Source organism: Macrobrachium nipponense, chromosome 47, assembly GCF_015104395.2.
Source record: "Macrobrachium nipponense isolate FS-2020 chromosome 47, ASM1510439v2, whole genome shotgun sequence".
Taxonomy (NCBI): Eukaryota; Metazoa; Arthropoda; class Malacostraca; order Decapoda; family Palaemonidae; genus Macrobrachium; species Macrobrachium nipponense.
Genome location: NC_087222.1, coordinates 3,424,568 through 3,447,881, shown reverse-complemented (window position 1 = coordinate 3,447,881; position 23,314 = coordinate 3,424,568). Strand labels below are relative to the sequence as shown.

The window sequence follows — 23,314 nt, the reverse complement described above, 5'->3', positions numbered from 1 at the left end:
TACCCTGTCGGTTTGGTGCCTTATCCTTCTTGGACTCTTACTCAGGCCAGCTTTCAACTATACCTCATTCCATACTGCTCACTACGGCCTTGCGTGACCAGACTACTCCAGTTACGACCTACCTATCCATTCATTGGAAGAGCGAAGTTATAAGTTCCTTGGCGATGATTTCTACTGGTTCATCCTATACATCTGAGTTCAGGTTCACTGGGCTCATCAGGTAATGTGCTGAGAACGTATTTTTTGGTTTGCTATCAGTGTTTGTCAATCAGTCCCTATTCCCAGAACCTCCATCCTATTCCCAGATCCTCAGTCCATTTTTAATTTAGTCTCCCTATTATAGTCCAGTGAACAGCGACCCTTTATTGTAGTGACATATATGTTTGTCAAGTTAATGCTATTATTATAGCAACCGTGACATTATGAACTAAATAATGATAAGTGAATGAGAACCAGCAAATATAAGTCTATAAATCAACCCATCGCTCTTAATGGAGCCCCCGACCCTTACCAATTCTATTGTATAAATCACAATCAAACTACCAATTCCATCATCCTTTAAATAATAAAATTACAATTACTATAAGTTCATTTTCAGTGACACGAAATTCTGTAATAAATTACATTTCAGTTAGATTACAATATTAATTACTCCAACCCTGGAAGAGACTGACGAAGCTAGTTATTTCCAAGTTTCTATAGTTATGTATAGACCTTTGTCATTTCAGTATATAGTTATTATGATGATGACGCTAAGAGGAATAGGGACTACACACTCCGGACGCTCTAGGTAGGGGTGTCAGTGTGGTTTTATCTCGCAAGTGAAAAAAGAGGCGAGTGTGCCAGGTGCTTTCAGTAAGGGTGCTATTATTAACGTCAGACATAGAGGTTATAAATCGCTTGTCCTTGACGCTACGCGTGAGAGCGCTGAAGTTAATCAATGTTTTAGCTGTTATTAGTAGGAAGTCCTTCTCTCCTATTGGACAGCATCCCTCCCATCATGCATCTTATACGTACGTACGTGGTGGCGTCCCTACCCCGGCCACCTCGTACCAGAATCTTTATCGTACGCACACGGCATTCGTTCGGTCCAACGATTTCGTTTAGTAACGTAAATTCGTTAGTGATTTCGTTGTGCTACTTTATTGTGTTGTGTGAGAACCTAATTAGTATACGTACTACATAACCTAATTACGTACATATTAGTCATGGGTCCCAAGAAAGTTGCTGAAGTTCACAGAAAGAAGAGAATGCTTTCTATGGAGACAAAAATGGAGATAATAAAAAAGTATGAAGCTGGCTTGCGGTTGAGTGTGATCGCTAAGGAATACGGCCAAAATTCGTCGACGATAGGCACCATCCTTAAGCAGAAGGAAGCCATCAAAGCAGCTACACCTTCCAAGGGCGTGACTATTTTGTCCAACAAGAGGAGCCATGTGCATAATGAAATGGAAAGGCTGCTTCTTGTATGGATTGAGGACAAAGAAATTGATGGCGATACGATAACCGAGACGGCAATCTGCCAGAAGGCCAGCGCTATTTTCGGCGATTTGATTGCCCAAGCCGAAGACGACTGCGGAGAGGGGACATCAACAGCAACCTCAGAGTTCAAAGCTTCTCATGGGTGGTTCAAAAAATTCCGTAAACGGATTGGCATCCATTCGTTGGTGAAGAAATTGAAATTACGTAAAGTATAAAAAAGTAAAGAAATGTAAAAATAAAAAAAAAGACAAAATAAATTTTATTTTAAGTTTTTTGTAAAGTTGAGTGTTACAGTTTTGTTAATGTGTTTTGTAAAGTTTAGTTTGTTTTTCTGACATTTTTTTATGTTTCGTAAAGTTAAGTGTACGTACCAGCCGTTTGTCCTCCTCCTCCTCTGCCGCCACTTTCGGAGATAGCCTCACTCGAAAGGTAAGCTTCCACATTTTACGTACAGTAATTTCTTGTTACCATGTACACTAATATACACTTTATTAACAGGTTTTGCATTTTTGTTATTAATTTAGGTATTGAATGGTCCAAATTGTTGTAGTATTTCATTGTTTAGAGGACAATTTAGCTTTATTATGAAATTTACTGGGGTGTTTTTGGAGGGCTTGGAACGGATTAGCCATTTTACATGTAAAATGTAGTCCAAGATATGAAAACCCCATGATACGAAGGGCGCCTCGGAACGGATTAATTTTGTATCTCGAGGTACTACTGTATTGCCGTAGGGGGATGGCACTGTAGACTTACACAGAGTCGTCGAAGCACTACCCAAGAAATTTGACCTTACACTGCCAAGTAGAAACTCTTAGCTATATAATTAGTGGGTAAGTCACATATACAAAAAATACATTTGAATTAGGAAGAGGGGCAGTGGAACCAGATACTCAGTGCATTTGGATCATGGTGCATTCAGACTAGTGTTGGTGCATTGAAGCAATGGTGCATTTAATCCATAAACTGTATACACTTGTGGGCATTGAAAATTAACTTTTGGCATTGTGGCAATATTACTCAGATATTTCAGTTTGAAAGAGGTCAAACGAAAGATTTTATTTATAAACCATTTGTATATTTTTCATAACTAATTTTTTCAATTGTTTTCCGATACGTAATACAAACCATCGGTCCTTTAACAATAGGAAGTAGCTAGCGGCAGCTGGAACGGTCGTAAGGGGAGAACGTAGTTAACTGCTTGTCCGACAGTCCGCGCGGCACAAATCACTTTTGCTTTCGGCCGCGGGTGTGGAACGGACGTGTTCGTCATCGCTCTCTGCCCGCTTCATCGTCGTATGCTTTGTTTATATTGTGTTTTCTACTAATGGTTTGTTTGACTTGAAAATGAAACTGTAAGTACACTGTTTTCATTTTCATTACTTAATTATGAACCAACATGGAGTTATCGCCGTAGATGCGGCGATTTCCTCTCTTTTCATCAATTGAACCCTTGAATTATGCCTCGGTGCCGAGGGCGGGCGCGCTCGCACCGAGTCATGTATTTTGGGCGAAAGTGTGTAATTGAAAAATGTAAGTACTCTTTTCATTATATGTTTGCCCTGTGCGTTCGTTACCGAGAGTGTGTTTGCGCTCGGCACGAGCCTTTTAATTTTGTATAATAGAATGCAATGAAAGTGGATTCGCAATTGCAATATTCTTTTCATTTTCATTTATTTATTTGCATGAAATTTAATTTGGATCAATTTTCGTTCTTACCCGGGAATTGATCCTTACGATTTTTTTATGTGAAATGAAATCGCAAGTGCAGTATTCTGTTTCATTTTCATATATATTTTATGATAGCATCATATTATTGGATCAAGTTTCCGTTCTTACCCGGGGGGAATTGATCTTTTCCCCTTTAAGTTCTATGAAGTGAATCGCAAGGGCAGTATTCTGTTTCATTTTCATATTACTTTTCACTGCTGTGCGGGGGTAGGGGAAGCGAAGGTCTGCCAGGAAGTCGTCGGAAAGCTCTCCCGCGACTCCCTTGGTTCCGATTCTTCGTCTTCCTTCCTGCCCCCGCTCAGCTTCTTCGTTGTATTTTGTATTTGGGGTCTTCCTTGCGTTCGGGGTGGGGCATGTCTTCCCCCCGTGCGTGAGGGAACCCCTCTTACTAATCTATCTATGTTACCGCAGGTGCTACATCCGTGGGAGACGACCTTGGACAGGTAGGGACCACCGCGGAGGCAGGGCGTGCCTAGCATCCACGGGCTGCTGCAGCGTCTAGCGAGGTCTGGGGCGGTCTCCACTACTACCACGGCCGCTTATGCTGCTCCCCCCCCTCCTGGTCTACACTCCCCATGCTGTGTCGATGACGCCGTCTGGCTGCCGCTACTAGGGCCGCAGCCGTACCGAGGTGGGGTTGCCGCCGCCGCCTGTTTTCTTCGTGTTGCCTGCCCCAGACTTCCGCTGTTCCAGCAGCTCGCCCCGGGACCGGGCGCCAGGACCCAGGTTCCGCTGGCTGCCGATGATTCTACGAGGCGATCGCTGGGCCTGCCGTACCTGCCGCTGATGTGATTCCCGCTGTTGGCTTGGCTGTCCCTTCTGGGTCTACCGCTGCCGCTGTTCCTGCCGCTCCTGAGCTGGTTGCTGTTCCTGTCGCTCCTGGTTCCTGTGCCTGTCCATGCTGGTCCTGCCCACGGTGGTGTCTTCCCAGTCCCAGGTCCTTCCGGACAGGTGCAGTCGGGCCGTGTTGCTTCGGCAATAGCCCCGGCTCCGGCCTGGATGGAGGACCTGACGACTGTCCTGCGTGAGCTGACGAGGAAGAAGGAAGACGAAGGCAAGCTTCCATCTTCGTCTTCATCGTCTGCTGCTGCCTCTTCCCCTTCGACTTCTAAGGCCCATAAGCCGAAGAAGAAGAAGGCTGCCTTCCCCCCTAAGAAGTCTCCTCGGGAACTTCTAAGGGCCCGTCCCACCTCGGTGGGACGGGGGGTCCTTCTGCTGTCCTCACCTGCTCCTTCGGGAGCAGGGCCCGTCTCCCCTTCCGTAAGGAAGAGATAGACGGGGACCAGAGGAGTATCGGTTAGCTCTGGTACTTCCTCGCCTGGTGCTAGCGGCGATGCCGCTACGCCAGGTTCCGGCTCGGTCTCTCGTTCGCGAGAGATCCCGAGTGTACGTTCTCCCTCGGGAGACCGTGCAGCCAAGTTTCGGCGCCAGAGTTCGCTCGGCGCCAAGACGCGGCACGGAGCAGAAGGCTGGTGAGAGACGCTCAGGTGACTCTTGCCAGGCCAGCGGCCGCTCTTGCAGCGACCAGCTGGTAACCCGGGTTTTTTCCCTCCTAAGAAGGCTCCTTCGGGACCTTCTAAGGGCCCGTCTCGCTCCGGCGATTCGGGGAGCTCTTCTGCTGGTCCTCCTGCTCCCTCGGGAACCAGGGCCCGTCGTCTTCTACCAAGGAGAAGAAGACGCGGGACCAGAGGAGTACCACAGCTTCGGACTGGCACTTCCTCGCCTGGTTCTAGCGGTTCTGCCGCTAAACCAGGATCCGCCTCGGCTTCTCGTTAGCGAGAAGTACCGAGTGGACGGTCTCCCGCGGGGAGAGACCGTCCAGCCAAAGTCTTGACGCCCGAGCTCGCTCGCCGTCAAGACCGAAGCGCGGAGCAGAAGACTGCGAGAGTCGTGGCAGATGACTCTCGTCAGGCCAGTGGACGCTCTCGCAGCGACCAGCTGGCTGCTCGGGTTGACGTGACGGTCGCTGACCAGCCACGAGTTGAGGCGAGGAAGGGGTCCCCGCGGCCGTCGGTACCAGCCACGGCTGGTACCAGCGGCTCGACGCGCCGAGAGGACGCTTCGCCGGTCTCACCGCGACAGCGAACCTAGCAGGTCACCTGACGCCGCTCCCATCGGGGACCGGGCGAAGATGGTAACCAGCAACAGCTCGCCTGACGGATAGAGATCAGCGCGACGTCTCAGCCGAGCCTCTTCGCCCCAGACGAGCGGCAAGGCTAGGCCTGCTGCTCGATCGCCACCGCGGGTTGACGATCAGCAGCAGCCCTCCAAGCACGCTGGTCCTGCCAGCGAGCTAGGGGGGGGCGTCAGGTCTGCCTCTCCTGTACCTTCAACCTCATCGGCCTACACCGGGAGGAGCGAGGTACCTATGAGTGATCGCGAGAGGTGCGCCGCTCGCGATCCCGCTATGACGCCGTATGGACCAGGCACGGTTCTAGGACCGACCAGGACATACGTGCAAGTAGCTGGAGGCGACCGTCAGGGGTCTGCCGCTATTCCTCCTTCGGAAGGAGGAGTATCTCGGGATCTGTTCTTGTTGGAAGGACTGGACGGTCCTACTCCGCAAGACGCGGTTACTCCGAGATACAGAGGAAAATACAGAAGTCATTAAGCTGATTCGTCAGCATAATGACCTTGCGGAAGGATTGCCGCTCCCACCAGCGAGCCCACGTCTCTGCTCGAGTCGTTTTGGGGCCCGAGAGGGAACCCAAACCGACGGTGGGTCTGCCGCGATCGGAGCTTGCCGATTCTGTCTCGAACCAGTCTGCTCTCGTCTCCGGACAAGAAGGCTCTCTCAGTTCTGGCCGGTCGATCAAGCTACTTCCACCTCCTCTACTGCGACAGCGGCGTTTCTACGTGTCTTCGGACACCGTATTTAATACTCCTTCGGTCCTCCTGAGAGGTTTCGACCTCGACGAGGACTGGAATGAGTCGGAGGACGGTATCGGCTCTCCCCTGTCAGGTGTCGATCAGCCCCACCAGACGACGTTCACAGTGGCGGCAGACCCTTACCATACAGTGGACGAGTTCGTAACCCTCCGCGGGGGAAAACGTTTTCTCCTGACGATACGTTTTCCCAGACTCTGAGAGACCATCGCCGCAAGGCGATGGATGCTCCTATTCTTCTCCAACTGCTAGTTCCACTTGGGAAGGCGAGCGAGTATCCAATTCCTCCCCCATTCCCTCTCTCCTTACGGCTACGAGGGAAAGGGGAGGGATCCTACAGAGATTTCTCTGTAGGATCCCACGTTCGGGACTGCGCTACCGGGGGGACCTTCGGGTCCTACCTGACGTAAGCCCCGGTCGTTGAGGAGGGATCCTGCCCCATTCTCGATTTCTACGGGAATCGAGAGGACCACCAGCCGATATCGTTTGACGAATTCGGTGGGGGTTTCGCAGACTGCTTAGAATTCTACGAATTTCTAGCGTCATTCAGAGGTTGTGTTCGAGTTTTTTACGATCTCCAAACACTTAGGCGAGACCACGGTCTAAAGTGAGCGAGACGAGAATCCCCGATGTTACATGATAATCGGGAACCTCGCCTATGCTCGAATTCCTGGAATTTCTAGCATTGGGAAGAGACTGCTGCTGAAAGAAACTATCTTACAGTAGGCGACCAACCTGGAATAGAGAAGATCGGACGGGAATATCCAGTTTTGGGCTTGAACTATCGTCTTAGTATTCTGTTCACCATTGAAGCTTTCCTTCGAGGAAGACTTCTCCTTCACTCTTTGATAGAGATCGAAGGTGGTCGATCTCCAATCCTTATTTTGTTTCTTGAAGGAAAGAATTTAGGATGGAGATCGTTGTTCAGAATCCTACAAATATACTACGTATATTAACCTCGCGACATGATTCTACTAAGCAGTTGAATTGTCCGAGGGGTAGGCGCATATCCTAGTTTATCTACGGATTGCGACTTAGAGAGAAGTATTCTAATTGAACTGCAACTCGGGTTGCCTGCAACCTCCCAGGAGTTTTCAGTTTCAATGTTATATACTTATGGTTTGTCACGACAACACCATTTCAACTTTTATATTTACCGAAATTCGTTTCGCCTAAAATAATTGCTCGAGCATATCTTTTATGCTCGGTAGTTCTAGCCGAACGCATTCCTTCATGGAATAATGGATTACATGGCAACTCAGGATGACGAGTCGGCGAGAGCTCAGGCTCAACTACTGCGTATTGAACTGCCTGACAGCAGCTCAGTATCAGCTGGGCCTCCGAGATGCACGGTCAGTTATGTCTCTCTCTCCCCTGGTTTGATTGACTACCGAACCGTATCTCTGCCCAACAATCATGGACTTAGGTCTCTGATTAATGGGGATTCTCGCAATAATGAAGGACCATCTACTGCTGTGACGCTAGATTCCATCGCCTTCGACATTGCGAGAATTTTCAATAGAGATATCTCTTGGACTCTTTCATCTTTCTGTTTACCGCACGGTAACAGAAGTCGTACAAGTCTCCCGCTGCATCGCACTGCGATAATGCGAATGATTTTGCAGACATCTGAGTTTGTCTTCAAAATATCTCGTATTCGTAGGTGTACAATTGTTCATTGTTCAACCCGAATTACGAGATGTGTCAGAAGACATCGCCTACTCTCCGACCTGACAGCTCTACTTCCAACATGTTCAGACCAGCCCATGAGAAAAGCAGTTCTTCAGGCGGTTTTCCCCTGTGTTTTCATTACTGAAGAAGAACCGCCCCGCTGTTTCATTGCAACTACGACTTCTCACCGGACAGCAATGAAATAGCGGTTAGCGTTTTCAGTCATTTGTAAGCACAGGTTATGAATCTTGAGAATCCTTCTCTCGATTCGTCTGTGAAGACGTAGGTTGCATTCAATATCTACCTTCGTCTTCAACGGTACATAGTGTTGTTTCTCCTTAGCTGAGATTCAACAACCATGAGATGTTTTGCCTTCAGGGACCTCGGTCTCTAGAAGGCAATTGACTTTCGCCTGTTGGGCACATGCCTTAAGAGAATCATCACCTCGCTGTCCGGCATTGGTGACAAACAAATACATTATTTGTTTGGTCTCTCGGCATAACCCTTTTAATGGCGAAGGTCACGTGACTTACTCGGATGCTTTGACAACTTGCCTCCTACCGAACGCAGTCAGTCGGCCAGCTGTCAGAGCGGCCGAGTCAGTTACGCAACTACGCTCTTGACTTAGTTCGGTTGTTACACAGCAATCATTACTTCGTTTTAATAGCTTGTCACAGTACCCATACCATTGACACCCACCATGGAGTGTCGGTGTCCTATCCACTACGAGAACTTCGCTGCATGGGGATAGGAGGATGCGAGAGACTTCGTGGCAAACGGACAGACCAGTATGGGTACTGGACATCACCGAAGTAGAGAAGAGGAATAGGTCATGCGACTATTTCCTTCTTTTCCTCTAAGGAACTGCATGACTTCTCCTGCGAAGTCAAGCATCCAGGGGTATGGGGAATCCGTGACGCTCGATTTCGTACCGAACTTCTAGCGAAGACTCAGAACCCTTCGGTCCCTGACGATTGGTTCGAGTCGTTCACAATCCCCTCCCTAATGGACTTCACCGCCTTCGATGCGAAGGAGATGCTGCCTTGTCCGCAAGAACTTCTCCGTGGCGCAGGTACTGAGGCAGGGGTCTGGTCCAACCACCGACCACATGCCCTTCCTTCTACCCTTCGGATATTGCCCACAGGTCCTTGGATCTTTTTCCTTGGGACCCGTGTGGCTGCTCAACACGTTGTGTAGCGAACCCAGACCCTCGCAAGGCTGAACAGCATCGAGTCCTGGTGTGACCGTAAGAATGGATGAGTGAATGAGAGTGTGACTGGCTCCTCTTCCCATCTTTTTCTTCCCCTCTACCTGTGGTTAGAGGGACACGGTCGTCACCCTGCTGGGATTAGGACAAGATGCAGGTGAGCCTACTCAACAGAGCCCCATCCTATCCCTTTCACTAGGGATAGGAGCGTATATCCACCACTTGCCTCCAACAAGGGGAGGAAAAAAAAGGTGGATGCCAGCTTGAGACAACCCATACTTTATGTTGCCTCTTGCAAACAGGAACAAGTTCTTGCTTGCTGGTACGAAGAGATACGCTTGCCTCTCTCTTAGTACTCGGCCAGAGGTCTGACCATTGATCCTGCGGTGCACACCCCGATCAATCGGACAGAGGCTTGGATCCCTCCCTCGCTCTTACGACCAGGGAGGCATTCCATTCCAGGGATGGACGAACACCAGTCTGTTCATCAAAAGACTCAGATTCCTCCCACCAAGAAGTGAGTCTTCCTATTGTTAAAGGACCGATGGTTTGTATTACGTATCGGAACAAATGACAATTTGTCGAAAATTGCATTTTTCCTAACTATACAAACCTGAGGTCCTTTACATATAGTCCCTCCTCATGCCACCCCTCACTCTGCGTATTTTGCATGGGCCAAAAGCAAAAGTGATTTGTTTACCTCCCAGTCGCGCGGCGCGCGACTGTCGGACAAGCAGTTAACTACCGTTCTCCCCTTGTTCGAAGCTTACGACCGTTCCAGCTGCCGCTAGCTACTTCCTATTGTTAAAGGACCTCAGGTTTGTATAGTTTAGGAAAAATGCAATTTTTCGTTTTCGAAATTGTCATGTTAATAGTACATTGAACTAAACTAAAAGAAGAGGTTTAATCTAATCAGAATAATATAGTACTTTAGTCATTTACAAAGCAAGTCCTAGCTAACCATTTCTGACTGGTTAGATTAAAACAGAATATATAGCAATACTTCAGTCATTTACAAAGCAATTCGTTGCTCAGCACTTCTGACTGGTTATTTTTGAATATACAGTAATACAGTATTTTAGTCATTTACAATGAAGTACTGGCTCAACACTTCAGACGGGTTATCTTAAACAGAATAAAGTATTACAGTACTTCAGTCATTTACAAAGCAAGGTCAAACAGAATACAGTAAGTCCAGTGTGTCTAATTAACTAATATAACGCATTAGGATTTACTAATGTTAAATCATATTCGTTGTAGATTAAAAACAAGGACATATCAAAAAGTAATAAAATAAAACTGCATCTAATTTTCATTGATGTTTAATGACTTCTTTCTTGTATGAGTTTCCCCACACCTTTTGGGACAACGTGATTCAAAACATCTCATCGGGCAGTCATGATGCATGAATGGCTTTTCTCTAATATGGGTTCTCATAAGAGTCTGAGAGCAGTGGGGTGCTAAAAACCTTTTTGACATTCAGCACATTTAATTGCCCTCTTAAATATTATAAATTTCCATGAGTAATCTCAAAGTATTTGAAATTGTCCAACATTTTTTACATTAGGACTGGAGAATGTCCTCTCTCTACAATGATGTCCAAAGTGTCCTTTGAGAATTTCAGAATTAAAAAACTACTTGGACAAAGATCAAGTATACAGTTTCTGTCTAGTAGGAATTCTCGTGTGTTTTGAGAAAATTTGAAGCAGAAAATCTTCTTTGACATACAAAACAAGTGAACTGTTTCTATCCTGTATGAATTTTCATGTGTTTTGAGATAACTTTGACAAGAAAACCTTTGACATATAGAACAAGTATGTGGTTACTCTCCTGTGTGAGTTCTTATGTGTTTTGTGAGATGTCCTGATTCAGAAAAACTCCTTTGACATACAGAACAGGTATAAGGTTTCTCTCCTGTATGAGTTCTCATGTGTTTTGTGAGAGCACCTGATCGAGAAAAACTTCTTTCACATATAGAGCAGGTATATGGTTTCTCTCCTGTATGAGTTCTCATGTGTTTTGTGAGAGCACCTGATACAGAAAAACTTCTTTGACATACAGAGCAAGTATAAGGTTTCTCTCCTGTATGAGTTCTCATGTGAGTTTTGTAATGACTTGGTTGAGAAAAACTCTTTTGACATATAGAGCAAGTATATGGTTTCTCTCCGGTATGAGTTCTCATGTGTATTTTGAGATCACTTTGCTGAGAAAAACCTCTTTGACATATAGAGCAAGTATATGGTTTCTCTCCTGTATGAGTTCTCATGTGTGTTTTGAGATCATTTGTTTGAGAAAAACCTCTTTGACTATAGAGCAATTATAAGGTTTCTTTCTCCCTGGTATGGGTTTCTAATGTGTCTTTTGCGATCACTTGATTGAGAAAAACTTCTTGGACATACAGAGCAAGTGAACTTTTTCTCTCCCGTATGAGTTCTCATGTGTTTTTTTAAATAACCTGATTGAGAAAAACTTCTTTGACATATAGAGCAAGTATATGGTTTCTCTCCTGTATGAGTTCTCATGTGGGATTTCAGGTCACACATCTGTGAAAATGTCCTTTGGCATTCATCACAAGTTATTCGCTTCCCTACTGTATTGCTTCTTTTCGAAAATAATTCTGTTCTATCCAAATGCCTATTTTCTTCAGCAATATAGACCTTTTCAATTTCATCTTCACAGCTTGGAGAGCTGTCCTCGTTCTTAATAGCTCGGGATGAACAATTCACAACAAATTCATTATGGTTAAACAATCCTGGTTCTGTCTTGACTTCTAAGGGGTCTGCAAATAAAGTCTCTTCATCTTTGTTTTCAAAAAGATCCTCCTCCAAATTCTCCTTCTCTTCTTTGATTAACAGCATTTCCACAGGATGTTCCATTTACAATAATCAATCTTGGTTAGTCTGATGCAATTTTCCTCTGCTTGGAGCACTCTGAAATAAACAAAAATCTGAGAAAAACATGTTCTGAATAGCATTGTTCATAACAAAAATATAATGAGAAATTGAAAAGCATCTCCTGGGAAAAAAAATCACAATGCAACGATCATTTGGACACAATTTGTCTCAAAAGAAATGCAACAGCCTTGGCTTCTGTTTGGAACCAAGAAATTTATTCAGGCCAAAGTTGGTTAACAATTCCACCAGGTTCTGCCTTTACCACAAATTCCTGCCTAACTAGTTTTGACAATCAAATGAACAGCATCTTTCCTTCATGCCTTGGGAGTGTTACAAATCTACTTATCAAAGACTGGCTTTTTTCTTATACAAATTGCATTTGCATTTTGAGGTGGTTCTAATGAAAAAGCTGCTTAAGACATCCAGTGCATATAAACAATTTTTATCTAGTAGTTGCCATGTACCGTTTTATAGCACCTCCTTCTATAGATCTTCCTGTTGGAATTTCCTTGTCATAAAAGAAGGTAACAGCTCTATTGGAAGAGACTGAATCTGGTTCATGCTCCCACACTTCTTCTTTCACTTCAATTCTATATTCTTTACATATTTTCCAATGGATATATTCACAGATCTTGTTGTGGCAGGCGGTGTAGTGACCTTCTGCAAGCAGGGTCTGGCAGTCTGATACCAGATGATTCACACTCTCAACTGCTGCATGACAAAACCTACACTGGTCATTTGCTGATATGCCCACCACTTTCCTGAAGCCATTTGTCAGGAGGCCTTCATCTTGTGCTCATATTATCAGCATTTCTCCATCATAACCTAGACCTCCATTTCTTATCCATCTAAGTGACTTCTTTGTCTATGTGACTTTTTCCAGTTCTTGAAATCTTTGAGCCTTTCCGTGGTTTTTCGACCTTTCCATTCTAAGTTTCTCTTCTCTGTGACTGTATTTCAGGCTGGTCTTCCTGGCTATCATTGTTGCTGGAGTCTGTTCAATACCCTCTGTCTTCTAGCAGATCTCCTGCGAAGTTCTTAGCCTGTTTTGTTATTGCTGTTAGTTGGCTCAGGGCTTCATTTTGGTGATGAGCAACCTTTTGATGTTTTCGTCCTCAGAGCTTTTTAAATACTGCCATATACTTACTATTGCTGCTTTGTAGGTGTGGTTGATCTCTGTCAGCCTAATCCACCTTCTCTGCAAGGAAGGTATATTCTGTCCATACACTGGAGTCTGTATGTGACTTTATGTAGGGTGAGAATCTTCCTGGTTTTAATATCCATCCTGTCTTACTCACCTTGTGGCCAGTCTACAATGCCAAACCCATAAGTCACCATTGGTATCACCACTGGTTTAGGGTAGTGATCTTGTTCTTTGGCGTTAATTCTAACTTACAGATCTTTTTTAATCGGCTGATGTATTCTTCCTTTATCTTTTCTCTCATTTTCTTGTGCTCTGTACCAGTGTTTTCTTCTATTCCCAAGTACTTATATGCAGACATGTCTTCCTCTACCTTTATGCCTTCTGATGTTACTTTCTTCCCTTTATTCATTGTACACTTCGCACACTTGTCCAACCTAAAGTCCATGCAGATGTCATTTGAGAATTGGTGGACTGTCCTAACTAGTTCTTCCGCTTTTCTTCTAAATCTGCATACAACTTCAGGTCATCAATGAAGAGCAGGTGGTTCACTCTTTTATTCTCTTTTCTGCTTCTGATTTTGCTTAGGTCATAGCAAGTGTTAATGTTGTTCAAAATTTTACTAAGCGGATCTATGGTCAAGCAGATAAGAAGTGGTAAGAGGCTGTCACTCTGGAATATTCCTCTGGATCTTCATGTCTGGAATTACTATCTGGCCCTTTTAGACAGAGAGTGGTCTTCCACTTAATCATCCGGGCTGCCCGGAAAGATCTCATTTCCAGGTGTGCCTCTCCCTGTCAAATACCTTCTTGTAATCTATCCAAGACATATTAAGGTTCCTTTGTCTTTCCTTACAATCTTCTAATATTGTTTTGTTTATTAGCAGTTGATATTTAGTGCCAAGTTTGTTTCTTATGCATCACTTTTCCATATATCTGCCTTGATCTAGGTGTTCATAGATCTTGTCTGCTATGACTCCTGTGAGCCATTTGTAGGTTGTTGGTAGACAGCCTATATTTGTTAGGAAGCTCAGTCTCAGAGCTCTTAGGGAGAAGGTCGGTGTTTCCGGTTGTGAGCAACTCTGGTGATTCTTGAGAAGGCTTGCTCATAAGTGTGGTGTAGTGCTGTGATCTTTTCAGTATGAATTCTCATGTAAGTGTTGAGATGGTTTAGGGGAATAAAAGTATTCTGTTATTCAGTGCAAGTACTAGCAAGTATATGGTTTCTCTCCAATATGGATTCTGCAGTGGATTGTGAGATGACTCAAGTGAGAAAAAGTACTTTGACATTCTGCAAAAGTTACTGGTTTCCCCATCATATTGGTTTTCCATAAAAAAAAAAAAATCTATATTTTTGTAATAATTCTCATCAATATTACAAGACAATGTCTCACAAAATACTTTTCTGCAAGACGTAAGAATCATCAGCAACTGCAGTAGCAGTATATTTTCTTCTCTAATACTCTTCTTTCCACACTCCACATCAAAACTTGGATGGTCTTCTTCAATCTCTATAAGGTGGCATATATATTTTATATCAACTTCACCAAAATCAATATATTCTGACTCCCCCTTGACTTCTATGGAAGAATTTACAGATAGAGACCCATCAATCAACTGTGATTTTGATACTACTATGTTCACCCTTCAAAATGTCCTTTCGTTGTTTGATTAAAGGCAAAACTGAGTTTTCAGCTTCCATTCTCAAAGTACGTTGAATACACACCTTTGAAGCAGTCAGTTTTATGTCAATAAATATTCCGTTTCAGCCACAAAAAGCTCTCAAAATGAGCCAACTACTGTAGTATTGCCAAACACTCAGATAGTGGAATTCCTGGAATGAGAGGAAGCACTGAAGGAAACAATTTTTAATGGTCTTCTCACATAATCTACACCTCACAGAATAGTAGGATGCACCCAGGTCTTTTGATAGTTCACAATAATCCTAGCCTATTTTCAGCCTGCTTTCAGTGATACTGCATATGATATATTCTTATAAACAAACAAGACTCCTTACACCACAAAGCAATCAATCTGGCTCAAACATGAAACACAATTATATAAGTTAAAAACCAAAATATTTCACGAGTCCAATTACACTTCTTAGCATCACAAATTATTTCTAAATTACAATGTTACGTAGAGGCAAACAAAATATTCAGTCATTAATGGAAACGTTCATATATTACATTACAGTAATTTATTGTCAAATATTTATAGTATCTGATCTTTCTTTCTTCAGTATAAAAAAATCCCATTACTTTGGCAATATGATGTAAATAACAAAAATGTGTAATAACCTTCTCAATACTACAAAGTTCTTAAGTAATTTGTAGTTTTCCTAACATACAAACCTAAAGGTCTTTACATAGGATTTAGCTTGTGAAATTTCAAACAAGGTAGGGTAAAAAATCACGTACGACCAACCCTCATCACGCTGGACGGGTCTTATTCACTCGATATTGAATTGGTGAAACAAGAATACAGTTACAACTCTAAGCATACCATTCAAAAGATTGAAGTTGTGTCAACATAATGTGATATATGAAAGCCCCATATGAACTAAAATAAGCATGTGACGCTCTTCGTAAAATATGTTTTCAAGGCAGTTTTGAAATCCAATATGGCGGCTACCGTGTGGATGGAAGGTTCTGTTCACGGACTATCAACCATCTTGCCCAGCCTTCCCAGCACTCATTTGAACGTTTGTTGATCTTACTCAAGATTGCAGTTGTAATCAGCACAATAAAATAACATTTTGTGGCCTTTATTAGTGAAAGTATGAAACTTGTTATTCCTGGGGTCATGGTTTGAACTGAATTCATTTTTACCCTGTAATCGGTGGTTTTTATCCTTACTGCCATTACAACTGAAACTCCACAGTGCTTATTTGATTGTTATTATACACATTTTGGTCTCAGTTCACTCCACATTGCACTTTAAACAAATTGCTGTTCCTGGTTCCGAAGCGTGCGCGCCACAAACACAGTTACGAACAGCAGACGATGAAACTGCAAAGTTTTATTCCCTAAATTGTTTACTTTATTAATTATTTAGTTCAACTTTACTTTGTTATTAAAAAATGTTAATTTAATTCATGTATATTATGCCTTTTTTGCAACCAAATTACCCCGAAAAATTACAGATATTTCTAAAGTAGATACAATCCAATGTTTCTAACCTTGCCGTACATCTGGCTGCCAAAAACCATACAGGAACAGACTACGGATAAGGGGATTATGTTTTTTTTTTTGTTTTTTTTTGCTAGCACTTTTCATTGATTTAAGTCTATGTTAATATTTTGATTTTCTTTAACCCTTAAACACCGAAGCGGTAAAATAAAAATTGTCTCCCGTGTGCCCGAGGTGTTTCGGAGTGAGCGCGGAAGCGGAAAAAATATTTTTTTCAAGAAATCACAGCGCGCTTAGTTTTCAAGATTAAGAATTAATTTTTGGCTCCTTTTTTTGTCATTGGCTGAAGTTTAGTATGCAACCATCAGAAATGAAAAAAATGATATTGTTATTGTACAATAAAGTTTCATACATACTTACCTGGCAGATATATACTTAGCTATAGACTCCGTCGTCCCCGATAGAAATTCGAATTTCGCGGCACACGCTACAGGTAGGTAGGTCAGGTGATCTACCGCCCCGCCGCTGGGTGGCAGGAATAGGAACCATACCTTCTAGAACCAGATTTTCTCTTCCACCTGTCTCCTGAGGGGAGGCTGGGTGGGCCATTCAATCGTATATATCTGCCAGGTAAGTATGTATGAAACTTTATTGTACAATAACAATATCATTTTCATACATTCAACTTCCCTGTCAGATATATACTTAGCTGATTGGCCCCTTTGGCGGAGGGTAAGAGACAGCTAGTTACTGATTAGACAGGTAAACAACATACGTTGTAGGTAATAAATAAATAAAACCTTGGTTCCTATGTGTTTAGATGGAGGGTCGACTTCCTAGCTATTGCTAGGAGTCTGCTTCGTCTCAAGAGCCTCAGCGAGGATGTGACCTATGGCTAAGAGTTCTTGTAGATCTGTCAATGGGGTCTTATCCACTTACTCGACAGAATCTAATGGTCATTTGTCAATGGGGTCTTATCCATTTACATGACAATACACCTATGCCTAGGGGCATAATTAAGGAGCACAACACCGATCCCGATCACCTGATCCTAACACGAGTGTTTGTGCTTAGTTTGAAAAGAGCTATCCCCACACTCCTTTCAAACAAACCAAAGAAAAAAGAAAACACTATGTTAACATAAAAATTAACTCACTTAGTTAAGGATCAGCGTCGGCTCCCTATCCCAGCAACGTACCCGTAGACACGTAAAACCAAGAGAGAAGGATCTCTCGTAGGTCAACTTGACCTCCTTCGTGCAAAAGGAAGTCAACACAGAGTTGCATCTCCCGTAAGTTACAGCTAATATGTCCTTCACGACATATTGTTATGTAACGAACAAGAATTCATAAAAGCTCGCACTTCAAGCGCTTTTAATTCTCAGCTGTTTGAAGGAATCATCAAGTTATTCATGAAGTGCTTTAGCGATCACACTTATTTCAAAGAAGACCAGGGCTTCCTTTGAAATGGATCTTTTCTGGATGAAGCCTAGAGCCTGGCTTGCGCCTGGGTGGCGCCTCGCGCCTAGTGTCTGGCTGTCGCCTCGCGCCTCGTGTCTGGCTGTCGCCTCGCGCCTGCCTGGCGCCTCGCACCTGCCTGACACTTGGTTGGTGCCTAACTCCTGGAAGGCGCTTTTCGCCTGACTCATGGCTGGCGCCTCGCACCTGGAAGTAGCTTCGCGCCTGGTTCCAGACTGGCACTATTTGGCGCCTGGCGCCTGGCTGACTCCTCTCCACTTGCTGGAGCTTCGAGCTTGGTAGAGTCTCGAGGATGTCTGGCGATGCCCACATCGGACACTCTTATCTGTCCGATTTGTTCGCCTCTAGCACATCTGCGCTAGGTTGGAGACCCCCTCTTTCTCTTCATCAGACAATGACAGTGTTCCTTGAAACTGTCTGCCTCTGGCGTTTTTTACGTCTGTTTTGGCATATGGCACCTGGTTGGCGCTACTTTGTCCAAAAGTCCTGAACATCCACAATAGTTTATCAGGAGACTGGAGAAGAATGGAAGAAGTTCTTCCACTTTGAGGTTTGGCCTCTCCGGCAAGGGGAGGTGATTGTAATCAGCTACATCCAGTAAGACGATAGATATCTAACCGTACGAGAGAAATAGTCTTCCTCCGAGGAGGGTCGTTCTTGAATACTTCCGTGCTCACGAGATCTCTTCTTACATGTTGAAGGGGTGTCTCATTGCAGAATCTTCCCTATCATTGCCCGAAGGAAGGGAAGAAGCTTGGAAGTCGAAGGAGACTCCGAGCTGAAATTGGGAGGACTCCTGATTTCTAGTTCTTTATTGTATCCCTCTGAACACCTTCTGGGAAGCATTTCGAGCCGTCATCGCATTCCAAAGACTCTGTAGGCAAACGTTTGAACCCATTCTACTGGTAGATGAAACCTAAGTACCCTGCCTGGACAACGAAACCTCTATCTGAAAACATTGAATCAGGAATAGGGGGTTTTAGTTCTTTTGCCAGACATACTATGCTGGCAAGAACCCATTGCCTAATCTCCATAGAATCTGATGCGAGATTCCAATGCTCAAAAAATTCACTTGTCTTCTTGATCGTTTAGGACCAAGAGAAACAAAGAATTCCCTCATAAAAATTTCTCAAAGAAGTTTGATGAGGAGCAGTTCCACTCTGTCGGAACATAGAATCTGTGGCCACAAAAAAGATCCCATTAGAAGTACATGATATCCTACTCTTGTCATATTGAGGTATCGTATAAGATCCCGGAGATCTTAATCTTCTGCTATCTCCAATCCCTTTATAGAGACAGAGTATAGCTTTTTACTGCGTTCTTTGATAGCAGATATATACAAAGGTGATTCTTCCCTCTGAAAGGGAAGAAAAAACCGCTATGTGGTTCACAGAGGTATCAGAAGAGGACAGTTTCCTCATTCCCTCTAGCACGATCTGCAGCAATTCTATATCTTGTCCATGACTATTGTCATTTACCTTGAAAAATCCTCCCATTCATGTCCACTTCTGGTCAGTCTGCACGCATACAGACTCAGAGTGGAGAGGTTAAGGTCCATTTATAATAGATGCTGATAGAATATTCAGACTGTCTTGGAAAAGACTTCCACAACATGCTGTGAGAAGAACGTGACCTCTGTGAATCCAACCTCTCTAAGGCCAAAATGAGGCATAAAGTATTATCCTCTCTTTCTTTGACGCCCTTTATCTTAAATTCTGTAATATAAAATAAAGATGCCGTATATTGCTACCTCTCTTGGTTCGAGGAAAAGGAAGCAGTCTACAGGAAGACTGTTCCTCTTCTACCTTGCTAAGAGATCTATGAAGAAGACTTTTCGCAGGTTCTCACAACTCTTTGCAATAAATGTTAGACATACTTTAACAGTTATTATCGTCGATCGAGAATATTCTCACGGGCATGCAAAATCTTGCATCGAACCTCTTAAGGATCGTTACATTCCCTGTCTGTTTTCCAAATAGGTTCTCTTTGTTAACGCGAACAGGAGCGAAAAAAGAGATTCTCGATGCTCTTGCGATATGAGGGAGTCGTGGAATTGGCCTAAGTGATTAAATGGGTAACGAAATCAGGAACGAAGCTTGCCGTTACCGAGCATGCTCTCTGAGAGGCTACTGGACTCTTAGGTTAATAACTCGCTAAAACGAGAAAATATCTTGGATGGTGCTCTTGGCTCATTGCGCCAGGCTGGCGCTTCTGGCGCAATTTTTGCGCCAGGCTGGCGCTTTTTGGCGCATTGCGCCAGGTTGGCGCTTTCTTCTAATTCTCTTTATATTATGTGCCAAGAACATCTGTGCCTTTATGGTACCCGACATCCTTTCACATGTTAATTCCGTTCTTAGTAGGAAAAACTCTTATATACGTAGTATAGTCCATTCAGGGAAACCATTTCTGCCACGAAGAGAATGTTTCCCATCCCACTCATCCATCTTCTCTTGAGCAATATCTGATTCTAAAAAGGTTGTGTGCGTTTCTCGAAAGACTTGACCATACCGTAGTCTTAAAGTGAATTCTCTACTACATCCATCTTCTCACTAAGCATGTATTCTAATAAGCCATGCTTTCGTAAGCATGAGAGCATTATATAATATGTTCTGCTGCGTTAGAATCCTTTAATAATGTTACCTACGGTAAACAGCATTGAAAGTTTATAATAATCTTTCTTATGAAAGCTTCTTAGCAAAAGGCAGACATAATATTTTATTTATGTTAGCTTAACTATCCCCTCCATTCGAGACTAAGTCCATGATTGTAGGGGAATATACGGTTAACCATTCGATCCCGTTGGAGGGAGACATGTAACCGACTGCTCATGACCTAGAACTGGATGGTACTGTATTGGCCTTACAATGACAGCCCAGCCCGTCTCGTTCGCTGCCTGGCTGTGCATTCATCCTGAGTTGCCAGTTACTTCATTCAATGAAGGAATATAAAATCTCGAGCCTAAGAAAGCTCTCATAATGCAAATTAAGCCAAACACCTTTGTTAAATACCGAAGCTGAGTAGCTATTGTCGTAACAAACCTTTTAAGCGAAGTCCTTACCAGGAAAATCCTGTAAGGATATAGATAATTCCGTAGCGAACCACAAAGGCAACTATGGTATGCGTATATGACTTGTCATTCAGTAGGTCGTAATACACCAAGTCTTCTTACTACATTCTTTCCTCTCCGATGCAGAAGAGACAATGGAAATCTTGCCCTCTTTGTTCTTTTCGTCAATAAACACGAATTAGTATTAGTCGAAAGAGATCGCAATGAAAACCCTAGGATCGAAGAGAATCCCTCAAATTTTTATTCTCTTTATTCTACGCCTCTATTATCTGGAAGAGCCTCTAATCAATGAATGAGAGCTAGTACGAATCTTGTTCAATTTGCAAACGATTGCCACTCTTTCTGTAAATGGTTGGTTGCATTATTTTAGAAGGGGGAAGATTTTAATATCGTCTTATTAGTAATGAACTAATTTTTTCAATAAAAGGTTGCTAAGTCTTATAACTGAGAGACCTGCTCCCTTATTGGCTTCCAATCCCGGATCTATCTTCCATTTCCTGTCCATCAAGTTGGGAGAAGAATGAGCACCGGAGAAGAGCGCCTCCTTTTGTAAGGTGAAGAAGCTTTTAGCAGTACCGATTCTAACCTGACAACGGGCTAACGGCCGCCTGTGCGACATCTTGAGTCCCCGCCATTGGAAAAAAGCCGATCTTGCTCTTGCCTTTACTTGCATTAAGACTATCCTGAGAAGGGCGACCCCCCCGCCCGCCGTGCAACAACTCCCGTCCTTATCAGGAGAAGGCCTTGAATGTCTTTCACCTTTTGCAGAATCAGGCTCTAACTCCATATCCGATGAAGATCCTGGTTTATAACTTCATGGGGTTTTGCGCCTCATCTCAGGCACTTCAGGCACTTTGCGCCTCGTTTCAGGCACTTCGCGCCTCATTTCAGGCGTTTCAGGCGCTTCAGGAGCTTTGCGCCTCGTTTCAGGCGCTTTGCGTCTCATTTCAGGCGCTTTGTGCCTCATTTCAGGCGCTTTGAGTCTCGCTTCAGGCGCTTTGTGCCTCATTTCAGCCGCCTCTTTAGAATCCTCTCGCCTTGTCGGCGATTTGCGCCTGGTCGCCTCGTCCGAGCTGTCAAAGACTTCTATCGGACGGGATTTCTTAACGGGAAGGAAGCGATCCTTTCTCCTGGGAGGATCCTTCTTCAAAACCTCTATTAACGAAGATATCTACTGTTGCCTTTCTCCTAGGATCTTCGTAGAGTCGTCTTCTTTCTCCGTATCCGATCTAGGGGAAGGAGGATTTAATGAATAAATGTCTTTCTTCTTCTTCTCAGGTGGATAGTCTTTCCGGAAAACTTTCCGGGCTAGAATCCCAAGCTGGCGATTTTCCACGATCTTTTAGAAGGTCTCGCCAGCTTGTCAGAACTCCACCCTATTTTCCTTTCGATGAAGACTCGGATGACGAAAAAACACTGTTTTAGGATGCCTTTCCAACGGCTATCCTTGGCAGTCTGGGACGCTACTACAGATCCTGCCGAGGGGACTCCCGACCAGTGGGGATTCTCTGAAACCTCCTTAAGGCTTTCGACATTCCTTCTCCTCTGGGCTTGTGAGCTTGGAAGAGGTCTAGGCCTGAGAGCGAGACAGAGCCGATCGGAACGCACCCTCAACTATTTTAGGACGCCTTTCCAATGGCGAACTTGGCAGTCTGGGACGTTCTTCAGAGTCTGCCGAGGGGACGCCTGATCGGTGGGGATTCTCTGAAACCTCAGTGCGGCTTTCGACATTCCTTCTCCTCTGGGCTTGTGAGTTTGGGGAACACTATATTCACTTCTTACCTTTTAAGAGCTCGCATTTTGAGCTACATTCATTATCTTCAAATTTGCATATATAAATTTGTAGTTTCTGTGGAGTAAGAAGGTGATGAGGATGCAACAACTACTAGTACTGCTAATACTCTAACTGCTCGTTAGTACAAACGCTATTAAAGCTTCTAAAGTAAGCGTATCTAGTTATATGCTTTTCTGACTTCCTAAAGTAGGAAATTAGAGTTTAATATTTCCTCAATAAAGTTGTAACCTTTATTACATGTAATAATGAATAAATATTAATAATTCCCTTTATTGCAAACTATGTGAGTGTCTACCAATAATTTCGGTAGTTTCCACTTAGTTTCCACTTAATATTTTCTTCGAAATTTCGAAGCGAAATTCATTAAAAAGTTAATAAAAGCGTATGCCGAACCAAAGACCCAGTGCTTCCCTGCAAAAGACAGCCCAGAAGATCGATGGCGATGAAACACGAAAATCAAGTCAGGAGGAACCGCAAACGTATGTTTACATTCCAACCGATAGAGAAAATCTGATTCTAGAAGGTAATGGTTCCTATTCCTGCCACCACGCGGACGGTAGATCACCTGACCTACCTACCTGTAGCGTGTGTCGTGAAATTCGAATTTCTATCGGGGACGACGGAGTCTATAGCTAAGTATATATCTGACAGGGAAGTTGAATGTATGAAATTGTATTTTTCTCAATCAAAACATATGCCCCTCAATGCTAACTTTCCTCTTTTAATGACTTTCTGGTCATTGCAAATTCGGCCCCATAATTTCTTGTGGTGCGAAAACAGAGGCGCAGGGAACGAAAACGATGCAGTCACACTATGGCGATAATCCGGCAGT

General features: G+C 43.8%; 2 protein-coding genes across 2 annotated transcripts; both read right to left on the bottom strand.

Moving 5' to 3' along the window:
• Positions 1–9,863: 9,863 nt before the first annotated feature.
• Positions 9,864–11,300, bottom strand: LOC135204670 (zinc finger protein 771-like). Its single transcript, XM_064234826.1, has one exon. The coding sequence runs from the start codon at positions 11,241–11,243 to the stop codon at positions 10,800–10,802; it is 444 nt and encodes a 147-aa protein (XP_064090896.1). The 5' UTR covers positions 11,244–11,300; the 3' UTR covers positions 9,864–10,799.
• LOC135204409 (zinc finger protein 583-like) lies at positions 11,295–11,853 on the bottom strand. The gene is made up of 2 exons (XM_064234622.1): positions 11,433–11,853; positions 11,295–11,347 (listed from the first exon to the last, which is right to left on the bottom strand). The coding sequence occupies exons 1-2, from the start codon at positions 11,851–11,853 to the stop codon at positions 11,295–11,297; spliced, it is 474 nt and encodes a 157-aa protein (XP_064090692.1).
• Positions 11,854–23,314: the final 11,461 nt, after the last annotated feature.

What these genes read in the sequence shown, in the direction of transcription:
- LOC135204670 (XM_064234826.1), bottom strand. Translation starts at nt 11,243, where the DNA reads ATGAGAACTCATACAGGAGAGAAACCATATACTTGCTCTATATGTCAA.
- LOC135204409 (XM_064234622.1), bottom strand. Translation starts at nt 11,853, where the DNA reads ATGGAACATCCTGTGGAAATGCTGTTAATCAAAGAAGAGAAGGAGAAT. An exon ending in AAGAAGTTTTTCTCAATCAG is followed by an intron (nt 11,348 to 11,432) that starts GTTATTTAAAAA and finishes TTCTCAATCAAG; the next exon opens with TGATCGCAAAAGACACATTA.